At 45.3% G+C, this 11,626-nt stretch overlaps 1 protein-coding gene across 11 annotated transcripts in view; it reads left to right on the top strand.

Moving 5' to 3' along the window:
* The window catches only part of LSP1 (lymphocyte specific protein 1), an 82,701-nt gene that overhangs the window by 59,647 nt on the left and 11,428 nt on the right, over positions 1-11,626 (top strand). For all 11 annotated transcript variants that reach the window (XM_042840124.2, XM_042840127.2, XM_042840128.2 and 8 more), the window contains 5 exons: positions 3,455-3,498; positions 3,800-3,881; positions 4,351-4,488; positions 5,884-5,964; positions 6,875-6,989. In XM_042840124.2, coding sequence (XP_042696058.2) covers positions 3,455-3,498; positions 3,800-3,881; positions 4,351-4,488; positions 5,884-5,964; positions 6,875-6,964 — 435 coding nt within the window. In that variant the 3' untranslated portion in view covers positions 6,965-6,989. The remainder of the gene's footprint in view (positions 1-3,454; positions 3,499-3,799; positions 3,882-4,350; positions 4,489-5,883; positions 5,965-6,874; positions 6,990-11,626) is intronic.

An 11,626-nucleotide genomic window follows, 5' to 3' on the forward strand; every position in this document is an offset into this window, starting at 1 on the left:
AGCCTGGCCATCTTCTACCTTCACAAGTTTAATCCAAACTGATAGTCTGTCTTGTTTCCTACCATGCAATACTGGGTCTGCTTTATACACGTCCCCTCAATGTCATGTGGATACGCAGCCCTGTGTATCCAGATATGGTAGGTGTATGGGGAAAATGGCTTTTTCCTTCTCCTGTCAGAATTGATCTTGTTGGCCACAGATTGGGATGGAGAGTGAGGAGTCCAGTGCGTGCAGACTTCATTAGTCTTTGGGGTGATGGCTGAGCGTTCGAGTGGTCTCTTACGCACCTGTTAGCATTGTGCTCCCCTAGTGGCTCTTAAACCTCATGCTGCCTGCATGTGACTCAATGTTGCCTGGCCAGGGAGAGTTATGTCACTTTCAAAAGGTGTTGTGACAAGAAACATATAGCAAGGGGAGTGTTTCGTCTGTAACTGTCGGAGGAGCTACTCAGACGGGCAGCAGAACATTGTTACATTACAGGAAACGTTAACAATAAAAATCAAACTTCTGGGGAGCAATAGAACTACCTGGATTCTGGCCCCAGTCTATTTGCATTGTGACACGTGATGGGAATGTGTGTGTGACTATCAAGCCAGGAAGAGAGACCCCTCACTGCACTGAGAGAGGGGAGTGGGTGGTGCGTGCAGCCAAAAAAAAAAAAAAAAAAAAAATCTAGCTCTGGAGCGTTACCATGGACTTCGGTGAGAACAGAATTGGGCTTGTGCTTCTGAAAAATCCCCCCTACCTTTGGTACTAGGGACAGAAGCTCTCTTGCAGTGCAACCCCCAAATCCCTATACTGTCCTATGGAACTGTTGCTATGAACAATCCCGTACACAGCAGGGAAGGGGTTAAATATCCACTGCCTCTGAAGGGGCCTTTATGGTGTTGGTGGGGAAGCTTCCCCACCGAGCAGGCTGTACACGCATTCATTCAGGGGAGAGAGGTGCTCACAATCTTTGCAAATCAGAAAGGAGTTCTTACGCACAAGCAGTTGAAGGAATTTTGTTTAAACTAATATAAATAAAATTTAAAAGCCAGGATCAGCCATAAGAAACCAAGAATGGAATCCTTCCATACCATGACTGGTTTGGAAAGGCATGGGCCTGTGGGGAGAAAAGTAGGATTAGGACATAAACGCTCTTACAGTTTTAACCACGGTAGTGACTACTGGAGTGAGACGGGGAAGCTCGCTCCTTTAGCTCAGGCAGTTGAAGCTTGTGTCTCTTAGATCCACAGGTCCTGGGTGGGTGGGTGAGGTCTTAGCATAACAAGTAGCTGTCTGAGGCTTCAAAGGCCTCTGTGGCCAGGAAAGGGGGATTTTAAAAAATGGGAGCAATGGAGGAATGAAGGGATTCTCAAGGCATGAAGTAGCCAACCACAGAAGAAGGGAAGCTAGGCACCTGAAGTCTTGCCACAGACTTTCTTTATGGCCTGGAGCCAGGAGGTCAGCTAGATATTTATAATGTTCCCTTCTGTCCTCTAAATGAATAGAGGAGTTCTGCAAATTCATCAATGTAACGGTCTGGGCTGGGGAGCAGGGTTCAGGTAAGTGAGCAGTGCAGAAAGGCTGTGACTAGTGTCATGCAGAAATGAAGCAACTTCTCCGGTTGGTACTTGTGATAGCTTTCTGTGGACGTTGGAGCAGTGTTAATGCTGGAGTCTTGGTGGGGGAACGGAACAGGAGAGCAATCCCTTGTTCCTGTATAGTGCCTCTCCTCCAAGGATTACAAAACTTCTGTAAATACCCAATAGATGCAGGTTGTGATGTGCTATCCTTACTCTTCAGAAGCCCAGACACAGATGGTGATCTACAACCTGCCCGAGATGCCAGTTAACTTGCTGCTTGTGCTGGGAACAGAACCCAGAGGGCTGATTCTCTGTCCTGTCCCTTTCACACCCGTGTAAGGTGCTGTCCGGTTGGAATGGTCATGTGCAGCACACATGGCACAGGAGCCAATGACTGCACAAGGGGCAGAGTGACGGAGGCTTGGAGCCCAGATCTCTGGATTCACAGTCCTGAGCTCAAACTGCAAACACTGCCCAGCCTCTCAAATGTTGCAGCTCTGACAGGCTGAGCTCTGCTGATAAAGGAATAATTTTCCAGAGCAGAAAATGGATGCGATATGTACTGCTCCCAAAAAACTCCCAAACAAGTATGCTATAAACCAGCAGAACCATCATCCTAATGCATCCCTGTTTCAAGTAATAGAGCCTACAAACAGCCTCTTCTAACCTATCTTGCGTATATCCACATAGCAATTGGACAGTCACCAAGAAGACAAGTTTGTCTTGTCAGATGCTTTATTGCTCAATTAAAACGGTCAGTAACCTCTGAAGGTCTATTAAAACCCTTCTGCTTTGCAGCTTTTACTACTTGTCTCCCCTGCTAATGGTGCACAGTTCTCCTACGGCACGCAGATGTGTGTGCAGGGTGAATCACGGTTATGGGGCTTCTGATTCTTGGTTTTGTAGGACTCCCTGGTAGTAAGGAATATACTACATGCTGGCTTGAAGGCTCCTGAGCCTTGTATTCCTGTTCCCTAGGCAGTGCAGAAGGCTCTGCTGGTTAAATCACTCCTCTGTCTTGGAGCCTCCTTGCAGTGGAACGGCCAGTGTAAACTATGTACCCTCACAGATGCCGTCTTCTATCCATCTTCCTCTTTTTCCTGCCTTTTTTCCCCTCTTGTCTTTACCTTTATCTATACCTGCCCCTTCCATTCTACTCATCATCACCAAGAGCCTATGTGAGTCTTACAGTGGAGAGGCCCTGCAGCTTGGCCCCAGGGTCACCCATGTGCTAGAATATGATGGGATGGGAGGAGAGAAGCCTGGTGGTCAGGTTGCTGCTTACACTGGCAGCCAACATGCATGTTAGCTGCTCCTGTGGCCAGATGAATTAGTGACCCTCGGAGAACAGGATCAGGCTGCGGCTGCCGTGGGGAATGGACTAGGTACAAGTGTCCTGCAGCTTTTCCTCCTGCACTCTGCCCTAGATGTGACTCTTCCTTCAAGATGGGGGAATCACTGGGCTGGAAACGTGGGGGGAAGCTTTTTAAAATACAGATGTTTGACTCTTCACTGCAGTTCATCCTATGATACTCTGGAAGCTCACTTTCCTGGTAGCTCCTCCACTTTGAAGCCACCTCCCAGAATTGTTGGTCCAGCACCATCAGGTGTGCTGCATCTACCATCATTGCTGTTGCAGCTGAAGATGCCACCTCTTGACTGCAAAGTGGGGAGTTATAGGGACACCCAAGTGGATTGACTGATGGTTCCGTCATTCCAGGGTTCAGGTAGGGAGGTGGGAGGAAACAAGATACTTTTGAAATGACCCAAATCTCTCAATTAGGGGTGGGGAGAACTCACTGATTCAAGTTATGGCCAATTAAGATGAGGGACTCAGGGCAGCAGGGAAAACTGATGTCTCTTCTTTCTCATCTCTTCCCACTTAGATCACAGACCGAACTGAATCCCTGAACCGCTCAATAAAGAAAAGGTAATTCTCCTTCCACTGATTGACCTGTTGGTAATTCTCCACTGGGCTTTGATTTGAGTATTACTGTAACACAGACCCGCACTTGAACCAAAGACACAATTCCAAGTGATCATGCTGGAGGGCTCTGCTGGTGGGTTGATGGGGAACAGTGTCCTATTGCTTAGTGGGTCACTTGGACATCTTTCAGAACCAGCATTTGTGATGTGGGGGTGGGGGAAAACTAGTGGCTTCTTCCCAAAAGAGGCTTGGGTATACTTCACTCTGATGAGCTTAAGGCAATAACACTTCCTTCTTTCTCCAGCAACAGTGTGAAGAAGACTCAGCCACCACTTCCTGTTTCCAAGATTGATGACAGACTGGAGCAGTACACTCATGCCATTGAGGTGATGCTCTTGATCATATAGGTGGCATGTTCTCAACCCCCAGCCCCATATAGGCTCTATTCTATTCTGGATAGTCCTCACCTCCTTTGGTCCTTGTAGACTGCCCTAGCAGCTAGCTATAATAATGCTAGAAGGGATTGAATCTAATCTTCCTAAATCCCTCCGTGCTCTTTAATTCATCAGGATAAGGAATCGTGTGTCTTTTGAGCAGGAGCGCTGGAGATGTGAACAAGCCATTTTCTCCTATCTTATTACACCAGACAAGGGCGGTCTCCTCCCTGCACCTCTGTCCTGAATGGGCACAATGTACTTCAACTTAGCCTCCATGTTCTTGTTTGTTTCTGTCCCCTGACTCTGTAGTTAATGTATCCATTGAAATGATTATTTACAACCTCCTTTCTCCAAGAATCTATTCACAAAAATCTGCAAGTGCTTGGAACACTTTCACTCTAATTTGCTTTGTTTCCAGACATCCGAGAAGGTTCAGAAACTCGTCCGACAATCTTCCCTTGAACTTGCCACCACAAGCATGGTTGTAGCCAGCACAAAAAGCCTCTGGGAGACTGGAGAGGTTGCAGCTCAGTCCTCTAAGTCTCCATCCTGTAAGGTAAGACTGCTGAGCCTTATATGCCCAGCCAACTCTACTGCAGGAGAAGGGGTACAGCTCTTTGTTTCATAGGCGCCAACTTCTGCTCCCACCAGTGGGTGCTTGACCCCCTCACTCTGCCCCCAGCCCCGCCCTGACTCCACCCCTTCCATGAGGTCCCGCCCCTGTCCCACCCCCATTCCAACCCCTTCCCCAAAGTCTCTGCCCCTCCCTGCCCCTATTCTGACTCCTTCCCCAAATCCCCACCCCGGCCCCACATCTTCCCCTGAGTGTGCCGCGTTCCTGCTCCTCCCCCTTCCTCCCAGAGCTTGCTACGCCGCCAAACAGCTGTTTGGCGGTGCTGGGAGGTAGGCAGAGGAGCGGGAACGCGGGATGCTCAGGGTGGGACGCGGAGGAGGAGGTGGGGCGGGGGGGGGGAGGGGAGCTTGGCTGCCAGTGGCTGCAGAGCACCCACTAATTTTTCCCTGTGGGTGCTCCAGCCCCGGAGAACCCACTGAGTCGATGCCTATGCTTTGTTTAATGTCAGAGGGCTGCCCCTGTGTCTAACAGCATGAACTTCAGGAAGAAAACTTACCCTGCTACATGGTTGGCTGGGTTTACTCAAATTATTCAGGTGCATATCACTGTGGAGTAGGGACTTGAAAGGACAATGGTATCAGGAGTAGCAATGTCAGGTTAAAACCTCATTCTTCCCCTCTTCTATTGACATCCATGTTAAAACTTTCAGATGTTCTGTCTCTACTGCCTACAATTCACTAAAACTTTGTCTGTACCTGGATTAGCCCCAGCCACAATAGTGCAAATACCAAGGAAATTGGTTTTGTTTATCACGGCTTGAAATGGAGTTAAACCGAACTGCTGGAAACAGTTGTTTCCTTGTCTGCACTAGGAGCCACCCCAGTTGCTGCGTATTGATTAGACCCCACTGAGCCATCCAAGGTACAGCCAAGTTGTAAATTTAAACAATGGAAAGAATCTACTCTCTATTCCTAGTGAATTGCATTTTCTGATTCAAGTGCCGGCACAATGCTGCAACATCTAGGTTGCAAAGGCCTCACTATCAAAAATGTCTCTCTGAAAACTGTTTCACTTAAAGCTTCCTAGGAAAGAAACTTTCCTATTAATACTTCTTAATATTGTAAACCCTTTCCCCTACAAAACCTACATCTTGGGCCTTAGATCCAGTGTTCTGTTAACCATCCTCCAACATTTGGTATTTTAAGAAAAGGAAGTCTCGTGCCACCTGGTATGCAGCCTGCCCAGTGTGACTCTACCCAATCACATGGCCAAATACCATAGTTATTGGGCAGGTGGCTTCAGTCAGTGTGAAATGAACAAAGGCAGCTTTCAGCTGTATTGATGGCAGGGTGATGAGATTCATTCTTATGTCCCCAGGATATTGTGGCTGGAGATATTGTGAATAAGCGAAGCATGTGGGAACAGAAGGGTACCCCCAAAAATGAAGGCAACATCAAGGTAAGTAGCTTCTTCCTAGATGTCCTTGTTATAGCACTTGCTTTATGGTATTGGGGCTGAGTTTGTTCAAGAGAATTCCCTCTTAGGTCAGAGGGGGAGAGAAAGGAGAAGGATGCCTGTATATTGGAGCATAGGTTGAGGTTGCCTACGAACAGAAGCATAGGCCTAGGCCAAAGGAGGTATCCTCTATGGCAGTGACAGGAAGGCATGCTTTCCTTTTCTAAACGTATCTGTTGTAATAAACATTCCCACTAATTTAACGAAGGGCTGGGACCAAAGCCCAAGGTTCCCTCCCACCAGACTCTGATATCATTTGCATTTGGATTGAAACTCTGCAAGTTGGGCTAATTAATAGTTTTTTAAAATTTTAAATAATAGCCTATTTCTCTGAAAGTGCAGAGTGGCTTAGATACCTGGGGTTCTGTTTCTGGGCTGTCTGCTAGTTCTGAAAGATGTGGAGGCCTCTAAGGGTGCATGGGTATAATGCATTAAAAGGTTCTTACCTAAGATTGAGAATAGCCCTGGCTCCATAGAACTTCAACTCTGATGCTGCCTCTCCTTTTGGTATGGGGTTACTGGAGAGGTTTGACTGAGCTGCATCTTACCATTGATGTTATGATGAATTTTAAAATTGTTGCATTATCTGGCAGTTCCAATAATTATCCATCTCCATTATTATTTTTATTGTATGTATTTGTCTAGGCAAACAGATGGTAGGAACAAGCTCTCACCCTATGTGGTAATCTGGGCCACATTAAAATATTGAAGTTGGAGAACCTCGCCTGCTCCTCAGACTTCAGTTTATTTGACTCTTAATACTTAAGAAACTTATTTGTGTTGATTGAGATACAGGCTGGGAGATGGACACTTGAGGAAGGGCTCTAATCCTCACTTCTCTTCTCCCATTCAGACCACCGCTTCTGGCAAGAAGTACAAGTTTGTAGCAACTGGACATGGCCAGTACAAGAAGGTGTTGATAGATGATGCAACGGAGCAATAACGTGTGTGGAGCACCAATCAACCAGGTAGGTTAGACACAACCTCTGACTGTAGGAGAACCACCTAGTACTTCTCTGGCAGGACAGCTAGGACGATTCAGCACAATAAGCGTAAAACCTGTTCCTTCAGCCTATACATTCGACATTGCCAGCCAGACTTGGGTGTGTTGGAAGGTACTGTATGGACAAAGGGTGGGCTCCTACTTCTTGGCAAACAATGCTCTTCGGGGTAGAAGAAGGGCATGCACAAAGAAATTCTTTCTAGCAGCTGTGCAGAGCAGGATGCCCACGTTAGCTGCAGCTAGAAAACTTACCTTGCAGATCAGACTATTTATGGAAGCTACTGACCTCAGCCCCACTCATAGTAAAAGTGCCTTGGTTGAACTAGACATCGCTTAATCTGATCTCTTATGCTGTAAAGAGTAAGAACTGCAGGTGCGGGGGGTAGTTGGAGTTCATTCCAGAGAGTCATGGAAGCTGACCAAGTCCTCTGTGTCCAATGTGTTCATGGGACCTGATCCAGTGACCATTGAGGTCAATGAAAGGATTCCTATTGACTTCAATGGCATTTGGATCAGGCCTATGCTTGTGGGTGGGGTGGGGGAATGATCTTGTGAAAATGTGCACTGTTTCTAGATAGACAAGTGGCACAGAAGGAACAGTCTAGTCACATTAAGGGGGTGGTGGTGGTGAAGAGTGTAGATGTTGTCTGTGCCCACTTGAAACCCAGAGACTGTTCCCCACCCTCTCAGGACCGTGGTGCTTGTATTAATAGATATCCCTGTGCTATCTTAAGTGACCAGTAGTAGAAGACTCAAGGGCAAAGAAGAGCTCGCTTCGAGAGGTGTGATAATGGCAAAGCACCCTGAGTGTCTGCTCTGCGCAGGAAAAAACAGCACTTGACTTCTCATAAAACCTTTATTGACTTTCCAAGCTTTATGTAGAGCTCAGTCTTTACAAAAGGACCTCTTCCTTCCATCCCTCCCTAATTACCACATGCATTCCCATCCCATAGGATTGTGTATCCAGACGTGGAGGCCACTTTGTGACCATACCCACCTCTCTGCTCCTTGTTTCTAAAACCTGCTTCAACTCTCTGCTTTCATTGTACACCTTGTCCTCTAAATCCACATAGATTCCCCTTGCTGTACTGTCCTTTCATGTGCCAAGCCCGGCCTTGCGGAGCTTGGCTCTCCTAGGTGCAGTTAAACCTCATTATTTGAGTTCCTGCAGCTCACATAAAGGGGTTTTCCTCCCCATCCAGGGAAATAAACCACTTCATTAGTTTGAGCCTGTCTAGGAGATTGAGACTCCTGTCTCTGAATCACTCAGTCCCTCCTCAAAAGGCAAACAGGCAATGACTAGACCTCCCCCAGGACAGCCATAGCCAATACTCTAAATGGTGAGGGCTTGGCACAGTTGCCCCACAGTACTGCAGTTCAGAGTCTTTTTCTGGCTCCAAATGTTGGTACTTAAAGACAAAAAGGCTGAAATGGCTTTGGGTGCTGGGCTTCACCTCTGCTTTCGCTTGCTTCCGTGACTGTTTTATGTCTTGAGTGTCTCTCCTCTCCCTAACGATCTTGTTTTGGCACTTCTCTCCCCCTTCCTCATCACGCAGTCCCCTTTCACACTCTGGTTTTCCGCTCAAGGAGGCCTGGGGAGCCCCATTATACCACTTGTTAAGCAACTGGAAGGCTCACTATAAAGTGTCACAGGGCAGGGTGTTGAGCATTCTTCTCCGCACCCTCCACTTTTGAGTTGCTTCCTCTTGGCAGGCTCTTGAAACGAGGTGGTCTCCAAGTGGTGGCTTGTACAGTTACTGATTTGGCTGCCACCACATATCTTAGTAACTTCAACCACACATTGAAGAGGTTTAGTTATTGCGTTCCCCTTTCTCTTTCCACAACATGTCATAAGAACAGCCATACTGGGTCAGACCAAAGGTCTAGCCCAGTATACTGTCTTCCAACAGTGGCTAATGCCAGGTGCCCTAGAGGGAACGAGCAGGACAGGTAATCAAGTGATCCATCCCATGTTGCCCATTCCCAGCTTCTGGCAAACAAAGGCTAGGGACACCATCCCTACCCATCCTGGCTAATAGTCGCTGATTGACGTATTCTCCCTGAACTTATCTAGTTCTTCTTTTGAATGCTGTTATAGTCTTGGCCTTCACAACATCCTCTGGCAAGGAGTTCCACAGGTTGACTCTGTGTGGAAAAAATACTTCCTTTTGTTTGTTTTAAAGGGCTGCCTATTAATTTCATTTGGTGACCCCTAGTTCGTGTGTTGTGAGAAGTAAATAACACTTCCTTATTTACTTTCTCCACACCAGTCATGATTTTATAGACCTCTGTCATATTCCCCCCCTTAGTAGTCTCTTTTACAAGCTGAAAAGTCCCAGTCTTATTAATCTCTCCTCATATGGCTGTTTCATACCTCTAATAATTTTTGTTGCCCTTTTCTGAATCTTTTCCAATTCCAATATATCTTTTTTGAGATGGGGTGACCATATCTGCATGCAGTATTCAAGATGTGGGCATATCATGAATATTTATGGATCTCTTCTTTCCAATGTCCATGGTTCCAGAAACAAGCCCTCCTTTACTGAATGTATCTGCTTTCTGCTCTGACATTCTCTGTGTTGTAGAGCTAAGCAATGCAATGTGGCCTGCTTCAGCCTACTTTCCATTCTGGAAACTGAGTTCCCTGCAAGTTGTTTTGCCTATGCAGCAGAGTGGGCTTCGTTGCAAATGCACTGAGGTGAGGGGGGCACAGCAAAAAACAAGCAGTTGTACACCTTTCTAAATTGGTAAACCAAGCAATAACCTTCCCTCTCATCTGTGGGAGACCTTCCTTGTTCCCTGGGTCACTGCCACTATAGGACAGAATGTGGGTTGAAGTTTCAATAACTACTGAGTTATCTTCTTGCCAAATTGGCCTAACCTCCCAGCTGTAATAAATGTTAGTTGCTCTGCTTGATGGTAATAATGCAGATCCCATGAATGGTAATTGGTGTCCTTTGTGTGTGCCAACTATGCTGCAGTGAAGTTACTCTTACTAGGCAACAAATAGATTTTCTGTGTTTCTAGGTTCTGGGTGTTTTTTTTTTTTTTTTTTTTTAAGCAAACTTGTTTTGGCATTAGAAAGAGGCTACTGTATGCTAGCGGACAAAAGGGCTGCCAATCAAGGGCATCTTGTTGAAGGACTGAACTCTTGACCACCATTATAGGAGACTGCAAATAGCTGATGACGTCCCAAAGCAACTATGCTGAAACAAACTAAAAAAAAAAAAAAAAAAAAACTGGGGCAGCATTTGGAAACCTTGTCATGCAGAGTTAAAATGAGACTTTCTCAATGTATTTTCCCACCCTGGAAATTCAAAACCAGTAAGTCTTATAAACACAATCTTCAGTTTTAAAAATCAGTGACCTGAACCATTTATATTTGAGTTTAATTTGACTTCACCTGAGACAGGCTTCCTGGCAACAATTTGGAGTTGACTTTGCTAGAAAATTAGGCTGCTTAAGACTCTTATCTTGATACATCTTTAACTAATATGACTTTGTAGTCGGTTTAGACATGGACAACATGTGTTCGGTGTTTGTTCCAACTGCTCAGGGCTAAACCTTTCCTGCGATCAGCAGACAAGTTGTTACGCTACCTGCGTGCTGTCTATGCTGGTTGTGAAGTAGTGTTCTGCATCATATGAATTGGGTTATAGCTTCCAAGGGAAGACAAGCTCCTTGTACTGTATTTGAAGAGTTGAAGAAAAAATAGGTACTGCTTAAAAGGATTGTCTTGAGGTTTTAGTAGAGATTTCTGTTGACTAAAGCTTTATACAACTTTCTAGTTTAGACTGCCTTGACTATTCTGGTATTGTCGTGGTAAAACCCAATAATTCTGAGGTAATTACATTGGTCTAAAAGTGTGTTTTATCAGTATAGTTATTTCTAGAAGGAAAGAGGAATAAACTATAAAAGGATAAGCACCTTTATACAGGTATAACTACATCCACACTAGAAGTTGTACTGGTGAAACTAGATTGGTTAAAAATCTTATCTCTAAATGAATTCATTAGTTTTGTGTATATAGATTAGGCCTAAGGAGCAATCACAGAGCCATTTCTGAATCCTCACCCTGTAAATATGTAATTAACAAAAAAATAGCAATTGGGGAAAGGTTTTAAATGATTGAGCCAAAAATAAGGCTGGAATTTTTTTAACAGACCGTAAGGGAGATAAATGTCCAAATCTCACTTAAATTCAATGGAATCTGGGTGCCTAACTCTCTTGGACTCCTGAGAATACCAGCCTATCTGCACATATATTTTAATTAAAGCAAAATACCTCCATTCTCAGCCTAGGTCAGTACAATGTTGTCTTGTAGCAAGCCACCTTTCTGTGTCAGTGGAATCTTAACTACCTGTATCGCATATTAGAGCTGATCCAAAAATAGGAAGTACATAATGCCAAGTAATTCTTATTTTTTCAATTGTTTCATGGAAAAACTTTTGAAATTGTTCAGATGCTTATTTGGGGGATTTCCCTTTTTCTTCCTCTTTTCGTTTTTGCTACTGGAAAATGGCCAGGGGCAAAAACTGGAGTTCTGACTCTTCAACACTGAGAATTTTCAGTTTTCATTTCTTCTCAGAAATTAAACTTCAC

Source organism: Chrysemys picta, chromosome 4 (genome assembly GCF_011386835.1).
Source record: "Chrysemys picta bellii isolate R12L10 chromosome 4, ASM1138683v2, whole genome shotgun sequence".
NCBI lineage: Eukaryota > Metazoa > Chordata > Testudines > Emydidae > Chrysemys > Chrysemys picta.